The sequence below is a fragment of the Rhinopithecus roxellana genome, chromosome 16, assembly GCF_007565055.1.
Source record: "Rhinopithecus roxellana isolate Shanxi Qingling chromosome 16, ASM756505v1, whole genome shotgun sequence".
Taxonomy (NCBI): Eukaryota; Metazoa; Chordata; class Mammalia; order Primates; family Cercopithecidae; genus Rhinopithecus; species Rhinopithecus roxellana.
In genome coordinates, this window is record NC_044564.1 from 12,596,330 (window position 1) to 12,622,785 (window position 26,456).

At 58.2% G+C, this 26,456-nt stretch overlaps 1 protein-coding gene across 3 annotated transcripts in view; it reads right to left on the minus strand.

The window, feature by feature from the left end:
• Positions 1 to 24,947, minus strand: part of ADAMTSL2 (ADAMTS like 2) — a 40,021-nt gene extending 15,074 nt beyond the window's left edge. The window contains exons 1-12 of one of the 3 annotated variants that reach the window (XM_030919043.1): positions 24,906 to 24,947; positions 24,634 to 24,707; positions 22,735 to 22,825; positions 21,981 to 22,123; positions 21,103 to 21,178; positions 19,689 to 19,791; positions 18,823 to 18,968; positions 18,565 to 18,688; positions 14,955 to 15,035; positions 12,193 to 12,368; positions 4,150 to 4,507; positions 2,922 to 3,294 (exon numbers count right to left, since the gene is read on the minus strand). In XM_030919043.1, coding sequence (XP_030774903.1) covers positions 2,922 to 3,294; positions 4,150 to 4,507; positions 12,193 to 12,368; positions 14,955 to 15,035; positions 18,565 to 18,688; positions 18,823 to 18,968; positions 19,689 to 19,791; positions 21,103 to 21,178; positions 21,981 to 22,123; positions 22,735 to 22,824 — 1,670 coding nt within the window. In that variant the 5' untranslated portion in view covers position 22,825; positions 24,634 to 24,707; positions 24,906 to 24,947. Of the gene's footprint in view, positions 1 to 2,921; positions 3,295 to 4,149; positions 4,508 to 12,192; positions 12,369 to 14,954; positions 15,036 to 18,564; positions 18,689 to 18,822; positions 18,969 to 19,688; positions 19,792 to 21,102; positions 21,179 to 21,980; positions 22,124 to 22,734; positions 22,826 to 24,633; positions 24,812 to 24,905 lie in introns of those variants that run through there. The other 2 variants (XM_010372783.2, XM_030919044.1) reach the window with 2 other exon arrangements.
• Between the last annotated feature and the right edge of the window lie 1,509 nt (positions 24,948 to 26,456).

A 26,456-nucleotide genomic window follows, 5' to 3' on the forward strand; every position in this document is an offset into this window, starting at 1 on the left:
AACATAACCCTGCATATATTTGCACAACAATGCAACGCCTAGCAGGTTCCGTTCTTGGAAGTAGCACAAGGAAGTGGTACACCCAGGAAATCGCTGGAGCACCAACCCATCGCTCTCCTCCATCTGGAAGGAAGACACTGCCCCTCTCAGCTGTGAAAGTCAGAGCTGCTAGACTGGGGCTGGTGACGCCCGTGGAGTCACCACCAGACCGCCTGTCACTCCTCGGGGTCCTTTGCCCAGCTGCCTGGGCAGGCACAGGCTCGCGGGCTCCCCAGGCAGGAGAAGTTCTGAAGCCACCGTGTTTGTTTATACACGAGCCAGAAAGTGCTCTGTTCTTCTCTCCCACTAAGGCCTCGGAGAGGGACCCCGCGTCTCTGTGTCTCAGACGCTTGTTCCCAAAGTCGGAGTCTGGTGACAGGGGCCCCTCCCTTGATTGTTTGAAGCTTTTCTGGAAAGATGAAAATAGCCTTTCCTTTCTGGGCTGCCCCTTTGATTTTGCCTTCTCTGAGCAGACACGACTTCCTGTGTTTGGACAACTCGGCCGAGACGTGGCTATTTTGGCCTGGTGGTTTCCCCCGCTGCCTCCCTCTGCCCTTTATCTCTCCAGACCATCTTTGGTCCCTGTGTGGCAGCATCCTTTGATGGCAGGCCGGTCGGGGGAGCAGCGGCACCTCGGCACTCGGGGACTTTCTGAGGCCTGACAACCTAGTTGATCAATCCTTGAGGCCCCTGACAGGCGCTGGAAATTCAATATATCCTGGGGCGGGGGGCTAGGAGGGGAGGGTAAGAGTCAACCAAGATGGGGCAGGAGAGACTCTTTACAAAGCGGCTTGATGATCAGAAAGCTTGTGCCATGACCCTGGCCTAAGGATCACTGAATGTTTGACCTGGTGGGCCCTAAGGGCACCCCCTGACAAGCTCCTCAATGAGAGATGGGGAAACTGAGGCCCAGAGGAAGACAGAGACGCTCAACTCACATGGTGTCCATGCCTTAAGCCAAATTCCACAGTGAGGTCTTGGTGCTACTCTGATAAACCTTTTCAGAGGGCTCTGACTGCCAGAGAGCTAGCCTCCCTGACCCAGGCAATGGGTCCTGAAAGGTGCCCCCCACTGCTGCCACTTGGAGGCTCAATTTTCTACTAATAGCTTCTGCTTACAGGAGGCCTTACCACGTGCCTCACACACGGACTACCAGGTAATGCCCTGGACCGCCCTGGGAGGTAAGGACGGCCCTGCTGAAGACGCAGACAGACTGGTAGCTTTGAGCAGTGCCATTCCCACGGGCAGGCACTGTCTGGGTCCGTCCCTCCTGTCCTTTGCCCAGGGTCCCCTATCAGACTCAGACATTATACCCAAAGCAAGGCCCGGACTCCCCACCCGAGTCCTGAGAACCAGTCAGAGGCCCCACCTACCCAAGGCTTTGAGCGTGTCAGGGTAAAGGGTGAGCAGACAGCCCTGTGCCACCCCTGCGGGAAGAGGGGTAGCCGGAGGAGGCTCCGGGCCCCACTCTGTCCACATCTGCAAAGTAGGGTTCTGCCCAGAGCCTGCCAGAAGTGTCCAGGACATCCTCCCTGTGCCCCGCAGCCCCAGGCATCTCAGGGGCCTCAGAAAACAGTTTGAGCAAAGGGGCAGGCATCCCCTGGGGACTCCTGGCTCACCAGGGAGGCTGGCTTTGTTGCTGTGGTCCCAGGGCTAGATGGGTGGAAGGGTGGCCCCAAACCACATCACCTCGAGAGTGAACCCTGAATTTCCCATCAAATTCAGTCCCTGAGCCCCAAGAAGACCCAGTCAGCACTCCCGGCCCAGGCCGGGTTCAGGCCATGCTTGCGTCTTAAAGTCAAGGGGCTTGGGCTGTACCTCAGAAAATAAAACCAAATACCAGTGGGCCCATGCCTGCCTCCAACCCCCACTCAACGCCTGTTTAAAACAGCTCCCAGGCGCACGTGAGTTGCTGGGAGAAAGTGTGGGGACCTGCAAGGGGGGCCCACCCTCTATCTGGGGGTAGGGGGAGCTTATCACCAGGGACTGTGCTCCAGTAGGGACATGGCAGGTCTGGGATCACCCTGCTCACAGCTGGCCCCTGACCCAGGGACGCTCCCAACCTCAGGCTCCCCCAGGTCTAGCTGTGACTGCCCAGGCATCCCCAGCTGTGACTGTCCAGACATCCCTGGCTGTGACTGCCCAGGTGCCCCCAGACATGGCTGCCTATGTAGCCCCAGCTGCGGCCTTGGCTCTGGCCCCAGGTGGACTCTCTCATGGGCCTCGCCAGTTGCAATGCCAACCTTGTTCTTCATCCCTGATTTCAGGGTCGTGGAGGAACCCACTAGATCCTCTCCAGCTCTTACTGAGGCCTGGGGCTGAGGCACTCTGCACTTGGGAAGCTGCCTGGAGCTCTGCCTCCTCCTAAAGGTGTGTATGCCATGACTGTCCAGACTTAGAACTCAGGGGTCCCAGGTCCTCGGGCTCTGTGACCTCGAATACACCGCTAGCCCTCTCTGAGCCCACAATAGCCACCCCACCGCTAAGGGCGGTTGTGACAACGGCATGTGTCCATGCATATAAAACGCTGAGCTCTGTCCCTGGCTCACAAGGAGTGCTCAGAGCTGTTATCTTCCAGCCTCCCTTCCCCGCATCAGCTGCACACACAGGGGCTCAGCCCTGGATCCTAATCCACGGACGTAACTTTTGGCGAAAACTCACTCTAGTCCAGGCCTCTGACTCTGTGCTCAGATCCACGGGGCAGTGAGTGGAGAACCCCAGGAAGAAGGGGCCCTCTCTCCTCTATCTCTAGGACCCCAGCCCTTCTGGCCAGACCCCCCCACAGTGGGGCCTCACTTTCTACCTGGCCTCGGCCCCATCCTGCCCCCGGCCCCATCCTGCCCCCGAGGGCCCTGATCAGGGCTCAGGAAAGTGCCTCCTACCTGGCCTTGTGAGTCCTATTCCCGGCCGAGGTGGGCAGGCTGGTGCTGACGTTGGGGAACGGGGCCTCGGCGGAGCTGTTGGCAACCCTGTCGCTGCTCAGCTCCAGGTAGGACCCGTTGAGCAGGTAAGCGCCAGCCCCCTCGTTCTCCTCATAATCCACGAAGAAGCTCTCGGCCAGGGAGCTCCTCGGAGCGCCCTGTGCAAAGATGCTGTTCACAGTCTCATTGAGGGTGAAATCCTTCAAGTCAGAGCCTGCACCCAGCAGCTGGTCGGAGATGGCATTAGCCGAGAAGAACTCCTGGGAGGCAAAGTGGGTGTCAACCTCTTGGTCATCCTTGTCCCCGGTGAGAGGAGTCCCTGTGACGTTGAGATCTAGAGAGGAGACAGGTGGCTCAACCATGAGTGCACCCCAGCCCTGGGGGCGAGGGCTGCCCTGGAGAGGGGACCTGGATGAGGGGGACTGGAAACACCAAGCTGAACCAAGAAGCTCCCAGAAGGAAGGCTTCTGCCCAAGTAGAGGACAAAATTCGGTCAAGACAGAGGCACGAAGCCCACCTGGACCATCTCTTGCTGACGGACTTCTGCAGTGGATTGAATAGCATCCCCCTCAAAATTCATACCCCGCCCCCAGAACCTCGGAGTGTGATCTTATTTGGAAATAGGGTCACTGTAGATATAATTAGTTAAGAATCTTGAGATGAAATTATTGTGGACTGAGAAATATCCTTATCAGAAAGGGACACACAGAGACACCGTTCCAGAGGAGGAGGCCTGTGAGGAAAAAGGCAGAGGCCAGAGTGACACGGTCACAACCAAGGGGCACCTGGGGCCCCCGAAGCTTTTGCTCCCTGTGGTGTCTGAGCTGAGGCAAGACCAGGTGCTTGCTGAATGAGTGATGGGATGGGCGAGAGATCAGACCATCCCAGGTTTGACTCCCAGCTCCTCCACAGTGGACTGTGTGACTTGGCCAAGCCACTTCCTCTTTCTAAGCCTCAGTCTCCTCATCCATCAAATGGGGATAACCACATCTACCTCAGAGAATGCATGGACAGAAGGACCTATCCCAAGTACTTAACCTGCGCTTGCCCAGAGGACATCTGCAGGTACTTGGCAGCTCTTACGAATCTCCTCTGTAGGTTTGCAAAGGGCCTGAGACCCCTTCCCCAAGATCTCCTTCCCTGGGCTGCCTCCCGGGCCCCACCCCCATGCCTCCCTCCTCCTGGTTACCTCGGAAGCCCTTGCCCCTCGGGGGCCCCTCGCAGGCCCCGCCGCCGGCCTGCTCGCACACCTCGTTGGTCTCCTGGCCCTGTCTCGGGCCCAGCTCCATGTCCAGGCCCGGGTGGCCGAACAGCCGGTTGTCCAGGCCCAGCCGCTCTGAGGAGACTTGGCCGTAGAGGGAGCCGTTGTGTGGGACGAAGCCCATCAGCCCGGCCCCGTCCAGGCCCTGGCTCTCAGCGCTCTCGGAGGCGGGCTCGGAGAAGCCGTAGTAGACCGGCTGGGGGCGGCGCTCGTGCGGCTCGTGCGGTGGCTGCAGCAGCGTGTACTCAAAGGTGATGGAGGGGCTTTTGCCATTCTGGTTCCACACCTAGGGAAAGAGAAGAGGGGCCCCAGCCCCTCCTTACTCTGTCCAGCCCCTTCCCCACCAACCCCCTTCCCACAGAGCTGCTGGGAGTATAGCCTGCTGTGACTCACAGTTGAGTTGAGTCCCCCCAGGGAATGACACTGCCTTGCCCAGCGCAACACAGCGTCCCTGCCCCAGGGGCATCCAAGTCAAAGCCTGAGAACAGGGCGGGCGCTGGGGGAGTGTGGTGGGGGAATGGCCCGCCCTGGGTACAGGTAGCAACAGGCAGGCTGCATGTGGAGAATTTAAGTAATGAAGTCAACTAAAACCTGGCCTGCATTTTCTCCTCACCATGTGCCAGAAATCCTAAGTAATTAGTGTCCTCCTCCCATCACCCTCCAACCCAGAGCCCCACCGCGCAGGCCAGTACAAAGACCCAGGCTCCGCCTCAATTCGAGACAACAATGAGGGCTCATCCCCGCTCCAGGGCTCCCTGTGGGATGGGCTGAGGCCCTGAGGGCGCTGTCAAGACCCCGGGGCAGCCCAGCTTCTCCCTCCGCAGACCCCTGCTGCCCCTCTCTCTAGGAGTTGCTCTTTCCAGAGATTCCAACCAAAACCAGCTGGTGTCAGGAGCAGGGAGGCCTAGGAAGCAGACTCTAAAATGAGGTGTTGGAGAGGATCACCTGCTGACAGAAACAATGAGGGTCTATCTGGGAGTGGGTGGAGCACGAAGACCCCCAGAAGACAATGCTGTTGTGAAAAGGTTCACCACTAGGGAACTGAGAGGGAATGCCAGTGAAAGGAAAGGCACTGTTGGTGCAATAGCTCAAGTGTTTGAGAGTTGGCTGGGGCAGGGGTAGGGATTAAAAACTTGTAAAGGACCATGGAAGTAAAGGACCCCAAGAATGAAAGGACGGCCGGGAAAGGTGAGGGTCTGCACAGTAGCAGAGAAAGACACCCTCGTGTCAAGCAACTGGAAGGTAGGAGGGGCAGAGGTGCCTCCAAGGAGCAGAGAGTGTGCTCCTCCCAACTCTGCTGGGCCTGGTATGCCCAGGACAGAGTCCAACCAGAAGAGGGGGACCTTGAGACTCGGGGTGTGGGGATCTGAGTCAACACGCCTGAAAAACTTCAAATCTCAAACGTCCCAAGCCTTCGGAGCCTAAAAAATGGGTCTGTCTTATTCCTCCCTATTAAAGTCAGCACTACTCTGGCCTGAAGATGACACAGAGACCTCTGCCTTCACGGCCACGTGGACCTCCCACAGGACTTGGCCTGCCCTTCTCTCCCGGCCACCAGAGCATAGCTCGGATTAAGTCACATTCTCACCCAGTTCGGGGAGTCCTGGGAGAAGGGACTTCACACCAACAGAACGTCAGGACCAGCCCTCAGGAACTGCTGGGTGCATCCTCTCATGACAAAGAATTTAGCACATTGGTGAGAATGTGGGGAGAAATGCTACCAGGCTACTAGGATGGTACTTAGAAGCACGGAGAGCCGGGAGCGGTAGCTCAAGCCTGTAATCCCAGCACTTTGGGAGGCTGAGACGGGTAGATCACGAGGTCAAGAAATCGAGACCATCCTGGCTAACACGGTGAAACCCCGTCTCTACTAAAAAAATACAAAAAACTAGCCAGGTGAGGTGGCGGGCGCCTGTAGTCCCAGCTACTCGGGAGGCTGAGGCAGGAGAATGGTGTAAACCCGGGAGGCGGAGCTTGCAGTGAGCTGAGATCCGGCCACTGTGCTCTAGCCTGGGCAACAGATTGAGACTCCGTCTCAAAAAAAAAAAAAAAAAAAAAAAAAGAAGCACAGAGAAGGCAGGGGCTGACCTACAGTGATGCAGACATAGCCAGCCCATCATATCCCGCATTTTTTTTTTTTTGAGATGGAGTCTCACTCTATCCCCCAGGCTGGAGTGCTGTGGCACGATCTCAGCTCACTGCAAGCTCCGCCTCCTGGGTTCACGCCATTCTCCTGCCTCAGCCTCCCGAGTAGCTGGGACTACAGGCGCCCGCCACCACGCCCTGCTAATTTTGTTTTTGTATTTTCAGTAGAGATGGGGTTTCACCGTGTTAGATAGGATGGTCTCAATATCCTGACCTCATGATCCACCCTCCTCGGCCTCCCAAAGTGGTGGGATTACAGGCGTAAGCCACTGCGCCCGGCCCACACCCACCTTTAACTCAATAGTTTAGCCTCCACAATAACCAGACAGACCCCAGAGGATCTGCCATCTGAGTCTACATGGGTACTGCATCCTCCACCAAGTGGGCACCCTCCACTGCCAGGGCGTGACCGCTGTGTTCTCTCTCCTAGAGCAGATGAGCATGGCCTCGGGTTGATCCTAGGTGGCCACTGATCTGGAAAATATGTTCTTTTCTATCCCTGTCAAGAAGGTGGACCAGAAACGATTTCCTTCCCCTGGGGCGGACAATGGTACACGTTTACAGTCTTGACCCAGGGCTACGCTTCTGCTCCCACTCCCAATTACAATACACTATAAAGGCACCTGGACCACTCCAAGAACTTGACCTTTGTCCTCTGCACTGATGGCGCCATAATTAGCGGCTCAGAGGAGCGGGCACTGGTGCTAGAGATCTTGGTGAAGCACCTGTCTTCCAGAGGAGCAGAGGTTCAACCCTGTGAAGATTCAGCAGCCCCCTACATTAGTGGAAATGTCAGGGTTCAGTGGGTTAGGGCGTGCCAGACATCTCTTTGAGAGGAAGGGGAAATTGATGGCATCTCATACCCTCCACCACGAAGAATAATTCTGGAGCCAGCATATTCTACATCCAAGAATGTTCAATTTATCTGCTGGATGACATTAAAAGCTGCTGCTGAACAGGTGCAGTGGCTCATGCCTGTAATCCCAGCACCTTGGGAGGCCGAGGCGGGCAGATCATGAGGTCAGTAGTTCGAGACCAGCCTGGCCAACATGGCGAAACCCCGTCACTACTAAAAATACAAAAATTAGCTGGGCGTGGTGGTGGGCGCCTGTAATCCCAGCTACTCCGGAGGCTGAGGCAGGAGAATCATTTGAACCCAGGAGGCAGAGGTTGCAGGGAGCCGAGATTGCACCATTGCACTGTAGCCTGGGCAACAGGGTGAGACTCCATCTCAGAAAAAAAAAAGGTACTGCTTTGGATGGAATCCTGAGTGGAAGGGGCCCTGCAGCACGTCCAGGCTGTGAGGCAAGCAGCCTGCCACATGGACCGTATGACCTGGCAGATCCCATAGGAATAGAGATATCTGTGGTAGGGAAAGATGTCAGACGGAATTTCTGGAAAGCCTTTAGGGAAAGCATAACATAGAACCCTGTGGTTCTGGAGCAAGGCCATCTACAGCAAATAAATATACATCAGTTGCAAAAAACTTCTGGCACGCTGCGAGGCCCTACTAGAGATGGAACGCTTGGGCTGTGGGACATCAGGTGACCCACGCAGCCAGAGCTGCCTCCAACATGAGTTCTATCAGCTCCGCCAGCAGCAATCCATCATAAGGTGGAAGTGTTACACCAGGGCTAGGCACAGACAGGGCCAGAGGGTACGAGAGCGCTGTGTCAGCAAGGGACCCAAACTCCCCCATCCAAGACCCTCGCACCCACATCCCTTTTCTAGCTCACAGCTATGGCTGGCGGGTGGCGGGGGGCGGGAGGGGGCTTGTGATGAAGGGAGAGCAGAGAAAAATGGCCAAACTTGATTCAGAGATGGGTCGGCTTGCCCTGAGGGTGCAAGCTGGAAATGGGCTCTACTTCACTAAAGCCCTATCCAGGGCTGGCCTGGAAAAATGGCAGCGAAGGAAAATCTTCCCCACGGGCCTCAGGCAGCACATGTGATGTGAGCGTCGGTGTGATGGGAGGCAGGGCGGCCCGAGATGAGAATATGAACTGAATCGTGGGCGGTGGCAAGTGGCTCGGCTGGCTGGTCAGGTTAGGAGCCTGGACGGGAAAGATCAGAAGGCTGGGGACCATGAGGTCTGGAGGAGGCACCTGTGGCTGGATCTAGGGAGTGGGCATAAAGGATGGAGGTCTTCATTTCACTTGTTAATTTGTACCAGGAAGCATCACCATGCGAGAGGCACTAAACACCCCAGTAGAAGACAGAATGGCCTTGCCACCAGACACAGGCTAGTCGCTGGCATCGGTCACCCCACTGCAGGCACAATGAATCAGCATGGAGTAACACAGCTTCTCATTCACCACAGCCATCATAGCTCCTTCCACTCCTGAACGTCCAGTCTCTGGCCTCAACACTAAGTCTCTAAACAGCATCGCCTCTCAAGGAGGCCACTCAGCTACTGGGTGACAACCTGATCACAACAGACCGCTTCCATCCTGGAAGGGGAAGCGCCGAATCTGGTCCTAAACAAAAGTTGCGGCCGGGCGCGGTGGCTCAAGCCTGTAATCCCAGCACTTTGGGAGGCCGAGACGGGCGGATCACAAGGTCAGGAGATCGAGACCACCCTGGCTAATACGGTGAAACCCCGTCTCTACTAAAGAATACAAAAAACTAGCCGGGCGACGAGGCGGGCGCCTGTAGTCCCAGCTACTCCGGAGGCTGAGGCAGGAGAATGGCGTAAACCCGGGAGGCGGAGCTTGCAGTGAGCTGAGATCTGGCCACTGCACTCCAGCCTGGGAGACAGAGCCAGACTCCGTCTCAAAAAAAAAAAAAAAAAGTTGCCTTTCCTGTCCACAGAACCTCAGCCAGCCCTAACGCCCAAGGGCTCACAGAGCATCTGATTGACGGAGACAGGATACCAATAACATGGCATTGGACAAAGGGACCCCCTTTACATCAGAGGACATGCCACAACGGGCACATGACTGTGAGATCCACTGGGCCTGCCGTATCCTACAACACCCAGAAACGCCAGCCTGATGGAGCAATGGAGAGGGGAGCCACGGTGCCAGCTGAGAGGCCATACACCTGCGAGGGTGGGGCATCCCCCATGAGGTACCACCCACATAAATCAAAGGATTTTCCTTCACTGCCGTTTTTCCAGGCCAGCCCTGGATAGGGCTTCGGTGAAGTAGAGCCCATTTCCAGCTTGCATCCTCAGGGCAAGCCGACCCACCTCTGAATCAAGTTTGGCCATTTTTCTCTTCTCTTACTTCATCATAAGGGCCCCCCACACACACAGCCATAGCTGTGAGCTAGAAAGGGGATGTGGGTACGAGGGTCTTGGATGGGGGAGCTTGGGTCCCTTGCTGACACAGCTCTCTTGTACCCTCTGGCCCTGTGCCTCATCCTGGTGCTATGTGCCCAGTACGTAGACGACATGGGTCTGGGACGCAGGAAAGGCAGTAGCAGTAGCGATCATTCCCAGCCACCACTTGGGGACTGTGTGTTCCCCATCCCTGCAGCTCTGGGGTCTGTGGTCTAGAGGCCTTGGTTTGCACAGGAGGAACGTTTCCATCCAAAGATGCAGCAACAGTTTCATTACGCTTTAGGCTGTGGCCACACATGGTCCGTTTGGGCATTTTGTACCAAGAGACCAGCAGCATGGAAACGAGTGGCTGTCCTGGCGGGGTGATCGACCTTGATGATCAAGAGCAGAGAGGCCACGGGAGGTGGCTCACGCCTATAATCCAAAAATTTTGAGAGACCAAGGCAGGAGGGTCACTTGAGGCCCAGAGTTCGAGACCAGCCTGGACAACATAGCAAGACCCTCTCTCTATTTAAAAAAACAAACAAACAAAAAAAGTAGGAAAGGCATTGTTTGACCCTGGGGCCAAAGAATCCATGTAACACCTGCTGATGCCCTGGGCATCTCTTGGTATCCCCCTGCCCCTTGTGATGATAACTGGACAAAGGCAGCAGCCTCAGGTTGAAAAGGCCATGGAGACCAGGGTCACCTCACCAGGTAGCCACCTGGCCCTGCTGAGGTGCTAGCTCAGGCTAAGGGGAAATAGAGCGCGTCGCAGGAGGAGGAAACTGAGTGTCAGTTGCAGCCCCTACACCAGCTGCAGTTCAGCCCATCAAACTTCCTCCTGTAAGGCTCCCCGAGAAAGAAACCAACGCAATTCTAGAGGAGCTGTTCCCTGCCAAGGCAGACTCATGCAAAGCACATGGGTCCAAGCCGTGCCGGGGGTGGACCACGGACCTCACCCTTCGGTGAACTGCCTGGGGTGGGCGTGCGACAGTTCACAGCTGTGCCCCGCTCCAGGCATTTCCCTCAGCCAGAGGGAGCTCTCTCTCCCCAGGTCATGCCCCCAACAAGAGGCAATTACACCTGGCAATACGCGATGCCCTCCTGCCCCAACTGGAGATAATGCGATTTCCGGGGGACTGGCTGAAGCCCACTGAAACCGCATCACAGCTCAGCTGCCCCCTCTGTCTAGTCCCATGCCCTCCTGCCCATACCAACCAGTGTTCCCAAGACCGCTCCTGACACTGCCCCCAAGCCCTGTTGCATGCAAACCCCCACCTCAGAATCTATTTTCTGGGGACCCTGACCTACAAAACAGCCCCTACAGCCAGGAGGCGAAGCCAGGTGGTCAGTCCACCTCCAGACACAGCTCCAGGCAGGGCCAGGTAAGCATAGACACAGAGATGTGTGGCCCCCATTTGATTCCGGGGTCACCAGGAAAGCTCTTCAGCCAAAAAGCAGTGTGGGGAGACAGGCAGGCACCCCCAGTTAGAGACCCCTCCAGCACAGCAGCTAAACAAAGAACAGGCTCTGGCACCAGGCAGGCCTGGGTTCAAAGCCCAGTTGTGCCACTTACAATTCCATGACTGCTCAAGTCACTCGCCTCTCTGTGCCTACATTTCATTACCTGCAGCGTGAGGCAATGAAACCCATGACAGTGATATCTGGAAACCAAAACAGCTCAGGTAGGGAGGGTGCGCAGTGCCATCCCTGCTGTGTTCCCTCGTCCTCCAGGAAAGCCAGTAGGCCTTGATGGCTACCACAACTGCCCATCTTAATGTCACCTGACTTTGGTGACATGACAGGTCCTTTACATATTTTCGGGGCTGAGGTACCAATCCACCAGGGGCTCCATTTCCAGAGGCTAGCCATAGGAGAACTTGTGGCAAGCCGGGCATAACAGGCCCACATTCTCTCCTGCCCACTGCTCGGGTCCTGAGCCCCACCCTATAACCCCTCAGTGTCCTGGGGAGGCCATGTCAGGGGAGAGGCAGAAGCCACGGGAACTACCTTGGGCCCTGGCACTAAGGACCCAGCACAAACACCATAGTGCCCGGGGGACGGAGCATGAAGCTAGGTAGGGGCATAAACCCCTCCACCGTGGGGTGGGGAGGGGTCCAGCCTCCTCCTTAGTGCCCTGAGCTCCCTGTGGACTTCCCAAAGGGCAGGAAATGGGCAGCATGGGACCCCCGCTGGTCCACTAGGGAAGCTAGCCACAGTGAATGGATGGATGAATGAATGATTTCAAGAAGTGGGTGAGGGAGTGGGCGGTTGAGTGAGAAGTGAACGGGTAAATGAATTAATGAACTGATGAGTGAATGGGAGACTGTGAATGAACCAAAATCTGAGTGAATGAACGAATGGGGGAGGGAGTTAGTGAAAGAACAAGTGAATGAGTAACAGTGATTGAACGTGAAGCCCAACCCACAGAGTGGTGAGGCTGCCGGGTGCACGCGCACAGTGGCCCTGGGGGTGTCACAGGCTGGAAGCCCCCAACTGTGGCCGGATTCTGGGGAAGCAGTGGCCAGAGCCTCGGGGGCCCCTAAGGCCTGCGGCACACGCACCATGACATTCAGGCCCTGGTTGGTGGGTCCCTGTGCCACGATGTACTCGATTCCCGTCTCATAGACATCCATGGGCCGCCGGTACTTGACCACGGTGCCGGCGATGTTGAAGTTCTTGGGGCTGTCCACCTTGTAGTTGCCATTGAAGAAGTAGTAGCCAGCTTCATCTGCAAGAGCTGGAAGGGCAAAACCGCCTGTCACAAAGGGCCAAACTGGCTGGGGGAGGAGGTAGTGTCACTGGCTCAGGGAACCACCACCAGCCCTGCCCTCCAGAACCCCAGCCCAAATGCCCCCGAAACAGGAAACTCCCATCATGGACAGTCTGGCCAGTGAACGCAGAGGAGGCACAAACGCACATTCCTCTCAGCCTAAAATCAGCAATGAAGGACTTGTCTAGACGCTGAACACGGCTGGCTGGGGACCCATTTGGTCATGTTCTTGCAGCTGCCTTTGAAGAAGCTGAGGCGCTGCAAAGTAATGAGGTCGCACCACGACCAAGGGACCCAGCCTGGAGCAGGAGAGTCTGTGGCCTGTGGAAGGCACACATGAAGCTAGGTAGGGGCATAAACCCTCCACCGTGGGGTGGGGAGGGGTCCAGCCTCGTCCTTAGTGCCCGGAGCTCCCTGTGGACTTCCCAAAGGGCAGGAAATGGGCCAGCACAGAACCCCCGCTGGTCCACCAGGGAAGCTAGCCACAGTGAATGGATGGATGAATGAATAATTTCACCAGCAGGAGTCCTGGGTGCCCCTCCCGTCGCCCACACAGAGTGACGCTGCATCCCTGGCCTGGCCGGCATGGGGGGTGCTGACCACCAGGCCCTTCCTGGGGATCGCCCTGAGCTGGCCAGCTCCATCCTCTTCATAGGAGCAGAGACTTCCTGCTGCCCTTGCAGGCAGGGCCATGCTGACCCTTCACCCGTTAACCCGTGCACCCGGGCCCGGCCGAGGTGCTCAATCAGGCCAGGACGGCCTGGCGCAATCTCAGCTGCCCTCTTCCTGGGGCCGGGTGGGTAGGCACTCCCAGGGCCTGACTCCAGCCTGATGGAAGCTCAGGATGGAAACAAATGGCCCATGAAGCCTGGTGACCCCTGCAGACTGGAACAAATGCCCAGAGTTGGTGGGGTTTCAGGGGGAACTGATTCTCCCTGGGGCCATGGAGAGTGAGAAGAGGCAGTGGGCCTCCAGGGCTGGGGACGCAGGGAGGAGGCTGACTCCGCGCTCGGGACACTCTGTCTTCCAAAGGGTGTCCTTAAAGCCAGTTCCAGGAACTGGCCCGCGGGAGAAGAGGAGTTCGACTTCCAAATTCCTGATGCAATATGAACAGAGGAGCCGGGGCAATTAATTTATTATCAGACAGACGCAACAAGCAGGACATGACTGCTTGAAAAACCCCCTTAACGTAGAAAAGTCAGAAGATAACACACATTAGAGTCCAAGTTCTGCCTGGCTGTCTCAGCCCCGTTTCCAGGTATATGCGCAGGGTTAAATCCGAGGCTCTCGTCCCAAACCTGTTTCCTGACAGTAATGACCTTCCTTCCTACCGCTTTCCCAGTGCTCCGAGGCCACCCTTGGTATTTCCATGCATCTGTTTCAAAAGCGAGAGTTCTGCAGCCAGCTCAGAAAACGTGGAGTTTCCTGGCCTCTCCACTCTCCCAGCAAGCAAGCGACAAAGCAACCGGCCTGGCGAGAGGCCCAGCTCCCTGCTCAGGCCAGGGAGCAGCCCCCAGGGTGTTGGGTGGTGGAGCCAGCATCTGCAGCACAGACCTGCTGGGGTGGGGGCACTCAGATCCCAGGGCACATACAGAGGGCTGGCGGTTGGGCTCTGGAGAGGGGACAGGAGAACCCGAGGTGGGTCCCAGCCTGAAGAAGACCTTCAGCAAAGCCTTGTCTTCCAGCACCCACTTAGGAGACGGGCTTCACCCCACCAGTTCTGGTTCTCAGGAGGAGTGGGAGGCGGTGGGGGGAGTAAGCCCAGGTAGTATCAGGTTTGGGGCTACACCTGTGTCCAAAAACAGCATCCCCTTATAGCCTGGGTCGCCAGCCCGCCCCGTGAAGGGCAGGGTCGAGCACAGAGCAGCTCATAGGCGTCAGCACCTGCCCACCGTGGCCCAAAGGGTGCAGACATGGCACGTTGTTCGGCCAATGATCCAGCTCACAAAGGGCCCTTCCAAAATTTGCCACCAAGGCTCTCTACACTCAAAATTTGCCACCAAGATGGGGTCTCACCACCCCATCCACCATGGCAATAACTCCAGAATCCTCAGGTTAGAGGACTCCCCTCCCACGGCCCAGCCTCCCAGTGGAGACTGACTAATGGCAAGAACATCAGCATGAGGCCCCCAGACCTGAGTCGGAATGCTACCTCTGCACTGACTTCCTCTCAGTGCTACCTTGACCTCGTCACCTCCTGAGACTCACTCCTCGAACCCCACAGGGATCTCATCTGCAGCGGCCCCCAGCTTCTGCCTGTGCCAGGCTCTTGAGTGACAGGGAGCTCCCTACCCAACATCACCACCCTCCCATTGTCCAGCAGCTCTGAGTTCAAGGTCCTTCCATGCACAGAGGTAAAGCTGGCTCCCCTGTAAGCACCTCAGCCACACCCACATAGCTGGCTCAAGTTCTGGCTCCTGCAGCCATGCCCACGGCACTGGCCCATCCCCGTCCTGGAGGAAGGGGTCCAGGGTCAAGTGCCCCTTCTCCGCCACGCACAACACCCCACAACCAAAAGCTCAGTGAGGCAGCCGCCAGACGCTGCGCACCTACCTAGCACGTCAGCGGACTTTTTCCTCTCTACAATCTGGATGTCTCGGGCGCCAGCCGGGATGTGGGTCACCAGAGAGTAACCTGGAGGCAAATGGATGACAGTGAGCCCCTCTGGATTGGAGAGTCACCCTTGGATGGCGCTCGCCTACTCCACAGCTTTTGGAGGGTGAGTGGTGGCTGTCTAAAGGCTGACCCACACCCCACGCCCGCTTGGGTAGCTCAGCTCAGACCCGTCCTATTGCAGAGGCTGACCAACCAAGCTGGGCACCTGCCCAGGCTCACCCCTTCCTAACAAGGCCACAGGAGGGCTCGTCCATGCTTGCCCCAACCCCTCCCGAGGGACAGCAAGGGCCACAGGGATGTGGAGCACACTGGGAGTTCAGTCCCGCTCTGCCATGTGTCACCCAGGAGACCCTGGGCAGCCGATGGAGCCCCAGCTCCCTGCGTGCATTATCACTGCCATTTTAAAATCCTATCTTGTCACAACACCATGTTGACTTTCAAGACTCGCTACACTCAAAGACGTGGGTGAGGAAGGACAAGGAGAGCTGCAAATAGAATCTCCAACTCTGCCTACGCCCTTCCTAAGCGCCAGGCCCCAGGCTGAAGTCCAGATCCGACAATATCAGCTTGCCTTCAAGGCCCCCAGGCCCGTGGGGAGGCAGCCATGCAGTCCTCCCAGCTAGAAAGAAGCCAAGGGTCTGGAGGGGAAGTGCTGAGAGAAGGAGAGGTGTTGCTGGCAGGTGGCTGAGGGAGGAGCCTGGGGAGAAGGAGAGATTTTAATACGCCCTGGGACAGGAAAGAAGGGGCTCTCCAGGTCGGACGTTTCCTGGGGCTTGACGCTTGTTTCACCTGTTCCCTCCAGGAGTGGAGGACTCCGCGTGGGTCTCCCTGCCGGGGTTAGTGTCTCCCGCAGGCCAGCACCCGCCTGTCATTCCTCCCCCAACACCATCACACCTACAGGTCTCTGGAGATCCTGACCTGTCCCTCACGGATAGCAGTGCTCTGGAAAATGTTTAACAGTAGGCTCTTTGGAGACATGGGGAAACAGGAGCTGTGACTTGTAGCACTGGCCAGTTTCCGTGGTGTAAACACCCCTGCTGTGGCCAGTTTCACGCTACTGTAACTGGGCAGCCTAACTTCAAAATTCATTTTAAAACTTTTTTTTTCCCTTCTTTGGGTTTCAACACATAAACCTGAAGCAAGCGACTGAAGCTATGTTTGTTTACACTACCAATGTGATGTCACTGGGCGTGGCATTGGGAAGAGAGGCTGCAGCACACCCGTATATGGTGTTTTTGCCACACAGACAAAATAGTTATACACTTTGGGAGGCTGAGGCGGGTGGATCACCTGAGGTCAGGAGTTCGAGACCAGCCTGGCCAACATGGTGAAACACTGTCTCTATTAAAAATGAAAAAAAAAAAAAAAATTAGCCGGGCATGATGGTGGGAGCCTGTAATCCCCGCTACTTGGGAGGCTGAGGCAGGAGAATCGCTGGAACCCAGAAGGCGGAGGTCGCAGAAAGCCGAGATCGCATCATTGCACTCCAGCCTGGGCAACAAGAACAAAGCTCCGTCTCAAAAAAAAAAAAAAAAAAGAAAGAAAGAAAGAAAGAAAATTAGTTATAGACGTCAAAGGATTAGAAAGTGGTGACTTTGTTTTAAATATAATGTAGTTAAATATAGGCTGTTGTATTTAATTTTCAAATTAGCAAGATTAGCTCACAAGATTCTTCAGCATTTAATACCCCAGCCCATCCCACGGCTCCCAGCGTGGTTACCAAGCACAGTTCGTCCGGAGAAGGAGTGTGGCTCAGCTGGGAGGACCATAGGCCAGGAGCAGGCTGCCTGGGTTCAGGCCCCGTTCTGCCTCTTGTGGCTGTGTGACCTTGGATGAGTTATTTAGCCTCTCTTTGCCTGTTTCCGTGTATTTCAGCAACAGTAATGTGGCAGCCTTGTAGAGCTGTTGCCAGGCATGAATGAGTTACCTTGTGAGCATGCAGAATGAGGGGCGTTGTTTGCACGTTAGTCCCTGGGCCCCAGGCTGAGTTCCACGAGAATGTGAGCCCTATCTCTCAGGCCTCACTGTGTGCACAGTGCCTGGCACACACTAGATGCCCTGTAAGACACATGCTGCCCCAGTGCCCACTCTCCCTTTGCATGCCCTGGATCCAGCAGGAGGCCATGTAAGCAGCTTTGTGGGAGGAAGGGAGGAAAATCAGACACCTTAGCGTCTCCTATAGCGAGGCCACCAAAGAAATGGCCTCTGCCCACCTCACCCTGCTGGGCACCCAGCCCGCATTACTCACACCCCTGCCTGGTGGCTCTGCCCCAACCCTGTCCCTTGTCAGTCTGGCATGCCCATCCCTAGGTCCCATGTCCAAGCCCCATCCTCTCCAGTCCTCTCCCACTGGCACCTCCTGGAGCTGACACTCACACCACAGTTAGCCCTCAGTGGCAGGCGGAGGTCACTCCCTCGACCTGTAAAACACGCCGGGTCCTCCGTGGCCCTAACAGGCCTGGTTCCAATCCAGACTTGACTAGTCTCACTGTGACCTTGATAGATTATTCCCACTCTGGGCCTCGGTTTCCCTATCTACTAAGTGGGTCTGAAGCTGCCCTACCTTCACCGGTCTGGAGGTTGCAATAACCCAGTTCCATTCCTCAAGCATTTCTTCAGACCCAAGAGTGTGTTCAATCTAATGCCAAGCATTACAAGTGACATCCCTCCAAAAGTAGAAAGTGCTGTCCCGTGCACAGATGCCCACGCCCCCAGGAGGGTTGGGACAGAGCTGGACACAAACATCGGGCCGAATGCCCGTAGCTTAGGAAGGGGACAGGTGCTGCCCAAGGGAAGGAGGGGGTCTGGGCTGGGTCAGCCTGGAGCTGACAGGGAGCCTCTGAAACTCAGGCCCCAGAATCCAGCATGCCAGAGTCAAATCTCATATCCACAGAGAGAATGGGTCTCAGGCCTCAGTTTCTCCCTTTTTAAAGTGTGGTGTTAGCCGGGTATGGTGGCTCATGCCTGTACCCCAACACTTTGGGAGACGGAGGCAGGTGGATCACTTGAGGTCAGGAGTTCGAGACCAGCCTGGCCAACATGGTGAAACCCCGTCTCCACTAAAAATACAAAAATCAGCCAGGTGTGGTGGCACGTGCCTGTAGTCCCCGCTACTCGGGAGGCTAAGGAACCGAGAATCGCTCGAACCTGGGAGGCGAGGTAGAGGCTGCAGTGAGCCCAGATCGAGCCACGGCACTCCAGCCTGTGCGACAGAGCAAGACTCTGTCTGAAAAAAAAAATTAAAACTAAAAATAAAGGGCGTCGTTAACACCTCCCTGCAGGCTGTCTCAAAGGGCAAATGTGATCCCCACGCCAAGTGTCCACTGGTACCCAGTAGGTCCTCAACAAAGGGTTGCCCGTTTTTGCAAACCAACAGAGGCCTACAATCACCGGGCCAGCTCGCCTGGGCCTGGATGCAGAATCGGGTGCCGCTAGAGGGGAAAGACTTGACCACTGGTACCCAGGAGGCTGCAGACAGGAGCACACTCAGGACCCCCGATTTCCAGACCCAGCTCTGCTTGGACTTCAGGGCACGCTGCTGCCTTACCAAGGTGGGTGTTCCCTTTGCGATAGTTGCCCGTCACGTGGGTGCAGCTGCTACCGTCCCCCTGGCAGACTCCGCACTTGTCCAGTGTGTGGGTGGAGAAAAGCACCCCATCACAGCCGATGGGCTGCAGGAAGGGAGAGGGAGAGGGCTGCTGGGAGGGCGCTGTGGCCAGGCCCCGGGGCCGCCACTGCCTCCCACAGGCGGGCAGGCAGTCAGCACAGTGAGACCGGCGGTACTTTTGCTACAACGTTTAACAACCTCACATTTTCCAGACACGCAAACCCCTCGCAGGTCGGTGAGCTTGCAGGATGTGCCGTCGCGGGCGGGGACCATGAGCTGCCGCTGGCCGTCCACGGTGGTGCAGTGCAGGTCACACGGTTTGCTGGAGATGTGGACATAGTCGTCTGGTGGAGGGAGACAAAGACAGAAGGTCTCAGCGGGACAGGAAATGCCAGATTCAGGGGACTTCCCTTTTCCTCCCACTGAGACAGCTTTCATTGCATCGATGGGGAAACTCAGGCCTGGAGAACAGAAAGGACCTGTCCAGGTCTCAGTGGCAGAAACTGCTGGGTTGTCTGGCTCAGCCCACACCCCGTGAGTTCCGGCTTCTTCCTTCTTGTGAGTGGGGAGCAGCGCCTGAGACCCACACTGGGGTTCCCCCTCTGCGGGAGGTCTGAACCAACTCGACACCCCTGTGCTGCTGGCCCTGGGCTCCCCAGCCCTGGCCCTTGTGGGTGAGCAGGAGAAGGATGAAGCATTTAAGCTGTTGCCTGAACTACTTGCTTTCCATGGGACTGCGTGGGTGGTCTCCATTTGGGATCGTCTCGGCTGGTTCCTGACCGTGCCCAGGAGACAGTAAGTGGGAGACCCACCATTGCCCTCAGAGGTCAGGCCTACAGGGAACTCAGCCCCGTAATCTGTCCTGCGTTGATGTCATGGGTCATGGGGGAGGGGACAGACCCCTGGGCCAGGGCTCAGGAGACCCAGGTTCATTCCTGGCTCCTTGTCTGACCACCTCCATTTCCCCACCTGCCCACCCGTCGAGTTTGGTCCCAGGTGCCAGAAGGGCTACCCCCAAAGCTCAGTCAGCTCCCTACAAGGTGGGTCCCCAGGGCAGCAGGTACCCGGGTACAGAGGCTTCCACTGGTGCGTCCGCCCGTTGTACACGTGGGAGTTGAAGGAGACGCACTGCTCCTCGCGGAAGCTCCTCCCGTCCGGCGGACACTCCTGGGAAGTGAGGGGACAGGGAGGCTCCAGGAGGAACTCGGCCCGACAAAGGCATTTTTGTCCAGGCTAAGCAGGAAGTGGCTGCAGCCGGGACAGCCGTGTGGGGGCCACAGCCCATGGGGTAGCCTCTTGGGCTCCTGCACACTCCCACACACTCTCCAGAGGGAGCAAAGACACTGGGAAGGGCAGCTCCGCCCTCCACACCAGCCCTCCGCCTACTCTAGACGCAACCCTCCCATTCCCCACCACGCCTTCTCCCCAGTCTTGCGGTGGAGGGGACATGACCCTACTATGGCTGGCAAGGGTGCTCCCCTTGCCCCCGTCCTCAGCAGGCCCTGACTGTGTGTCCACGGTGCCGGAACAGGGCCTGGCACATGGTCTGTGGCCACGCACACCGCCTAAATCAGAAAGATCGTGGTTCTGACTGCATGAAGAGGAATCCAGCTTGCAGACAAGAGACTCGTCCTCGGGGGGACCCAGCTTAGTCATGCTGGGGTCAGAGCTCAAACCTGGGTCCCTCTCATGCTGGAGCTCATAAATGCCCTTCCCCCAACCCCTGGTTGCGCCATCCTAGGAGGGCAGCTGACCAGGTGACGCCAACACAGAAGCTGTGGCTACCTGCCTCCCTCCAGCCCCTCACTCCCTGCATGGGAGCACACGCCCCCTGAGACACACAGGCACAGAGACCTCCAGCTGCTCCGCCTTCCCTGACCAAGCAAGCCACATGAGCCACTCTGGGAGGCCCAGACCCCAGCTCGACATGCCCCAGCCTCACGCGTGGCAGTCCTTGGAAAGGTGTTCAGGTTCCAACTGCCCAAGGCCCCACTGGGAGCTGCCTGGTCAGAGTCAACACCTCCTCTCCAGCCTCGGCTACCCAAGGAAGCTGATGGGGGCTGGAGTAGAAGGGCTCCGAGAGCAGCCCAGGGAACTGTTTTATGGGGTGGGGAAGCCTGGCAACTGCTGGGTCTGTGTGAGCACCAGGTGCACGAATGTTGTGAGTAAAGTGGAGCTGCGACCAGAGACCCCAAACCTTGAGGCTCCACTTGAAGTTCCAGGAACACAGTGAGTCCGCCTGTCCCAGCATTGCTGAGCACATGTGGGCACACAGACAGTGCTCTGGACAGTGGATGGCTCCGTCCTAGCCCAGGGACCCCCGCAGCCTTCTCTTCAACCCTGCTCCTGGGCTCTCCTTGAAGAGCAGGCCCAGAACAGAATGCCCAGGAGGCCCAGGAGCCACCTGGAAGATCCCCTGAAAACTACATGATGACGGGGAGTGCAGGCCATGGTGCCCCTGCCCGGGCCGGGCCTCACCTGCACTCTGCAGAGCTGGTACCGCTTAGACGTGCCCGTGCAGGTCCTGTTCCCGGGGCCTGGGGTGGACTTCCTCCTGGCAGAAAGATGCAGGCTCGGAGTGAGAGCTGCAGAGGAGTTTCAGGAATGTCGCCTGGGCTGGCCCCACGGCCACTGGGGTCCAGAATCTCCCGATTCCCATGACCCAGAGGGCTCCCTTCCTCTCTACTCAACTCCTACCCCATACACACACCAGAGCCAAGGGAGAACGAGATTTGATTCACTTCTACATCAGCGGCACACAGCACGGGGGCTCAGTACACAGAACTGAAACCACCACATGAGTTGCGTGCCAGGCCTGTGCCCAGGTGCACACACACGTGTGTTCTCAGAAGCATGAGGTGGGACCAGCATGCTCTCCATGCCATAGATGAGAAAACTGATGCCCAGAGAGGTTAAGTGACTTGCCCCAGGTCACACAGCAAGGGGGTAGCACAGGTCAGATAGGAGCCAGGTCCATCTGGCAGTGGAGGCTTTCACTGCCAGTCCTCTGCTTCTCCTGAGGCTCCCTGGCATTCTCTAAAGACCCTCACTCAGGTCTTCAGAAGAGAAGGCGGGGTGGTTCTCCACCTCCAGGACAGACCTCTAAAAATGGCTCCTGCTCTCTCATGAATGGGCTTCCCTGGTGCCCTGAAGCATGAAGGACCCCAGCGCACCAGTGCCGGGGCCCATCCATAGCTGCATCCAGAAGAGGCTGATGGGGGATCTCAGCCTGTGCTGCCCCCAACCCGAGAACCCTCGCAGGGGGAGAAGCCACCAGGCTGAAGGGCCAACCGCCCTCTCCTGCCCGCTGCCCTGCCCTCATGCCAGCCCTCAGGGCCATGTGCCCCACCTCGCACCTCTGCTTCAGGCAGTGCCGCTCCTGGGATGTCACCCCACCTCCGCAACTGCGGGAGCATGCCGTCCACTTGGTCCACTCCCCCCACCAGAAGGCCGTGGCGTCCGTGCCCCCCTCCAGGCTATTGGACGTCGGGCTATTGTCCTGGATGAGAGGGACCCCCAGATGATAGAGGGCTCGAGTGCCCAGCAGGACCAGCCTGCTCCCACCCCATGCCCGAGGGCATCACCGTCAGCGGGACTAGAGGACACAGCCCCCTGGCTGGACCCCCCTGCAGGGTCACTCGGCAGCTTGGGTTCAGATCTCCTGGGTGGCACTGAGGGGAACCCCCAAGGAACTGTGGGCCACAGGTCAAAGAGCACCTCTTTGACCTTAAGGTCTAGGATGGCCTGGGGTCTTGGCAAGCTCCTGGGGCTGCACCTAACTGTCCTCACTTTCCCTGGAGCAGCTCAGGGCCCATCTGCGTTCTGCAGGACACAGCCCACCCTGGCCATGCTGGGGCCTTTACTTGGAAGGGAAGTACTCAGCCCCCTCAGCCCTCTCCTGCCAAGTCACCAGGGGCTCCACAGTAGCCAGGAGCCGTGTTCACAGAAAGATCTGACTGGCTCTGGAAAGAAGTTTCTAGGAGCCAAGAGGGGTTCTGGGACCTGGGGCACGTGCCCACACAGCCCCCTCCAAGCCAGTCCATCTGGGAGCGACCACAGCACTTGGGGAGGGGACTGGTACGGGCCCCCAGACCACAACACCACACTCACTGTGGACCCGGTTGACACTGTGTCCCCAGCCACAACCGCCAGAACCAGCAGGGACCAGGTCCAGCAGGAACATTGCCATCTGCCGTCCATCCTAGGAAGCAAGGCCACCGTCACCACCAGGCAAGCTCCGCTCCTCTTCCAGATGACCGGGGTACGCTTTGGGAAGAGCCCTCAGGGCCCAGCCAGCGCCCAGGCCTCAAGGTTTTCTGGGACTAGTTGGTTGTGGTTGCCTGGCAGACCCTGTTGGGAAGCATGAACCCCCCGTCCCCGTCTAGGCTTAGCAAGAAGCAGCTTGGAGAATGATTAGCAATGCCTGCTGCAGGCAAGACACCCAGCGGTGGTGTGCGTGCTAAGCCTGCACCACCCTTGATCCAAGGGCATGCAGGGAAGCATGCCACGCTTTGCCTCCAAGTCCTCGAGCCCCCTAGAGAAGTGCTGTGGAGACAGATAGCCTCGGCTGAGGGGGCTGGGGACCCAGGCGAGGGGAAAGGTTGTGGCTCAAAGGAATGGGCCTGGGCTCAGTCCAGCCCCTTGGCAGGAGCACCTTGGCAGGAGCACCTTGGGATTTTGACTGGCTCAGCTCTTGCTGGCCTCGTAGGAGAATGGCCTCTGCCACTGGCTGCTGAGGGTCAGTGCATGGGGATGGGCTTGGCCAGGTCCCAGGGGAACATGCAGCCTCGCCCTAGACGAGCAGCTCCACAGTCAGCATCCAGCAACAGATGGCACTCAGGTGAGGCAGAACCCAGGTACCTATGCCGCCTCCCCATCCCCGGAGACATGGAATTGGGGGAGGGGTGGGGCAGGAGGAGGTATAGTTTGTGCCAGCATGTCAGCAGTCCAGGGCCACACAGCTGACTTCCTCCCAGCAGCCAGCACCCTGGCTCAAAACACCTGCCAGAGGTCAAAGCAAGCCCATTGGAAGGGACTGTCCAGCCTCTGGGCCCTCAGCCCTCCCCACCCCCTCCTCAGCGTCGACCCTGCCCTGTGGAAGGGAAGAACAGGGATCCGCCACGGCCTCTGTCCAGGCCTTGCTCAGGTGCTGAGTGTCACTTGCCAACGAGTTAGGTGAGAAGGGATTTCAGAAACCACACAGCCTGCACCCATAACCTGGAGCCCAGAGAGGGGAACCAACTTGCTCAAAGCCACACAGCAAGGCAGGACACTAGCAAACTCAGGGACTCGATCCCCATGCCTGGCCAGTTCCAGGGGAAGAAAGCATGGAGGTCATCCCTCACCCCTGCCAGCCCAGAGGCCAACTCTGGCTCTGCCCCTCCCTCCTCAGCAGCCTCCATCCAACTTGAAGAGTTTCCCTGCAGGCTGGACACCTGCAGATTTTCAGGGATTACTCCAAGGACACAGATGCAGCCCGGACGATGCGGCAGTGCACCCTGGAGTGGGGAGACTGAGTCCTTGACCTCCCCTACCCCCGCCGCCTGCCCCCCACCTCCCTCCCCTGCAGACCTCCACCTGTACTCCCAGCCTCACACCCGCAGGAGCCCCCTCCACTGTGCCATTGGCTAACGGGTGCCCCAGCCTCTGCCTGCCGGCTGAAGACAGGTGCCAGCCGGCCTCACACTTGCTTTTCATTAAGGCTTCCAGACACCGCTGGCTTCTGGCCAGGCCTCGCTCACAGGGATCCCTCCCTCCCTGGGGTCCAAAAGCAGCGGCTGGCGGCAGCAGATAGGTCTGCCGTGCACACAGAGCTTCGGGCGCACAAGGCTAGGTGCTGAGAGGCCACCCTGCCCCGTGCTCTGCGGCCCGACCCCTCCCCACAAGCCTCCCCACGTTATGTAACGGCTCCAGAGGGCGCGGGGTGGTCCTACCCCCAGCCCCACTCTGAGCAGTGGGCTGGCCTGGTGGACGCTGCAACGTGAGGGGGACTGGGACGAGGTGGCCTACCTGGCTTCGGGTCAGCAGGTTGTCCTCCCAGAGAAAGGGGCGAGCGCTGCGGAGGGCAGACGGCGCCAGGTGCGCTGTGCGTGCGGGGGCGGCGTGAGTGCAGAGGCTGCGGCCCGGCCTCCCTCTCCCCTTCCCCTCCTCCCCCGCGCCGCCTCCCTCTCCCACTTCAAAGAGCATCCAAGAGAGGGGGTTCCCGGGAGGGGCGCAGCCCAGTGGCGGCTCTGCGCCGGCGGCCGCCTTTATAGCTGTCAGGCAGACGGGGAGGAACTCACACTTCCCACCAGGCCGCTCCCCCGCCCGCGCCGGCCGGCCTGGCGCACACTTTAACCCGCTCTGCGCCTCTGGAGCCCGGCCAGACCGGCCCAGCTGCCTGTTGGCTGCTGCCGGCGGCGGCGGCCCAGGAGCGGCGAGCAGGGAGGCCTTCTTCCCGGGTCCAGAACTGGGGACCACATGTCGGGTGTCCAGACGGAGCAGCCGCTGGCCTGAGGTTACCGGGGAGGCTGGCAATGGCAAAGCCCCAGCCCCGCCTGTCCGACTTCTGCCTCCAGAGCGGGCCCTGTCCTTGGGGCTCCTGAGAATGGGGTCTGGGATGTATGAGGCGTCCTGTCTGACCGCTCCGTTGTACGGAGGGAAAGGCTGAACTTCCGGGACGACCATGCCCCGGGTCACCAGCCTCAGAAAGCTCCTGAGATGCAGGGGCCTAAGCAGGTGGAGGGACCGAGGGAGACCCAGCAAGAGTGAACCAAGGACTCCAGGGAGGAGGCAGATGTGCCCATGGCCTGCTGACCAGATGGTTAGAGCAGCCAGGGCCAGGGCAGGGAGGCACAGGGATTCTGCAGATGTCCGGCACCAACTTGGCAGCCCCTGGCAGGCCAGGCCTGGAGCTCGAGCCCCTGTTCCTGCTGAGCCAGGGCACAGAGCAGAGCGAAAGTGGGTGGAGCGGCAGAGCTCCCCTGGGAAACCCCGGGCAGGCCCCAGACTTTGTGAGGCTTTCCTAAAGCAAGGCTGGGCACCTAGCCTCTGCACACCAGCTTCCCCAGAGCCCATCATGGGCAAACAGAGGCACCTCCAAAACGGGGAGGAGGAGGAAGCTGGGGCATCGTTCCATCAGGTCATCTGTGTTTTTTCATCCTTGCCCCTGCCTCAACGCAGCAGATGTCCTGGACCCACAGCGGTGCCTGGAAGACCCTTCTCCTTGCCTCTGTCCTCCCGGCTGGAATAACCTTGTGAGTTCCTTCAGCTGCCTTCTTGAGAAAGTTCTGCCCTGTGTCTGACCACCCACCAGAAAGGCTGGGAAGAAAAGCCACCAGTGATGTAGTGAAAGCGATAATACCCTCTGCCCTCTGCCCTCTGCCCTCTGCCCGGCTTGTCCTACGGGCCCAGACCTGTGAGGCCAGCATCCACCTCTATGATCTGCATTTCACAGGTGGAGGAACTGAGTTTCGGGGGCCGAGTCACTTCTCCAGCAGGCAGGACTGGGATGCCAGTGCTCCTGGGAGCCAGGTCTTCTCCTCTCCTGGGTTCTTTAAGTTCCTCTCCCCGGGACCCTCGGGCAGGCAGGTCTTATTCATCTCGTTCCACCTCTGGGGCCACTGGGGTACATGGTGGCTGCTCCTAGTCACAGAACCAGGACTAACCCTAACCCTAACCCAGGCCCACACTGCCCCCTGGGGTCGCTATGCTGAAGCACAGACATGGTGGCACCTGTCACCCAGCACACACACACACACACACACACACACAGGCACACACACACACAGTCCCTCTCACATGACCGGATTGCACTCACTCTGGGAGCCTCTACCATCCCGTTCCTCTCTCTT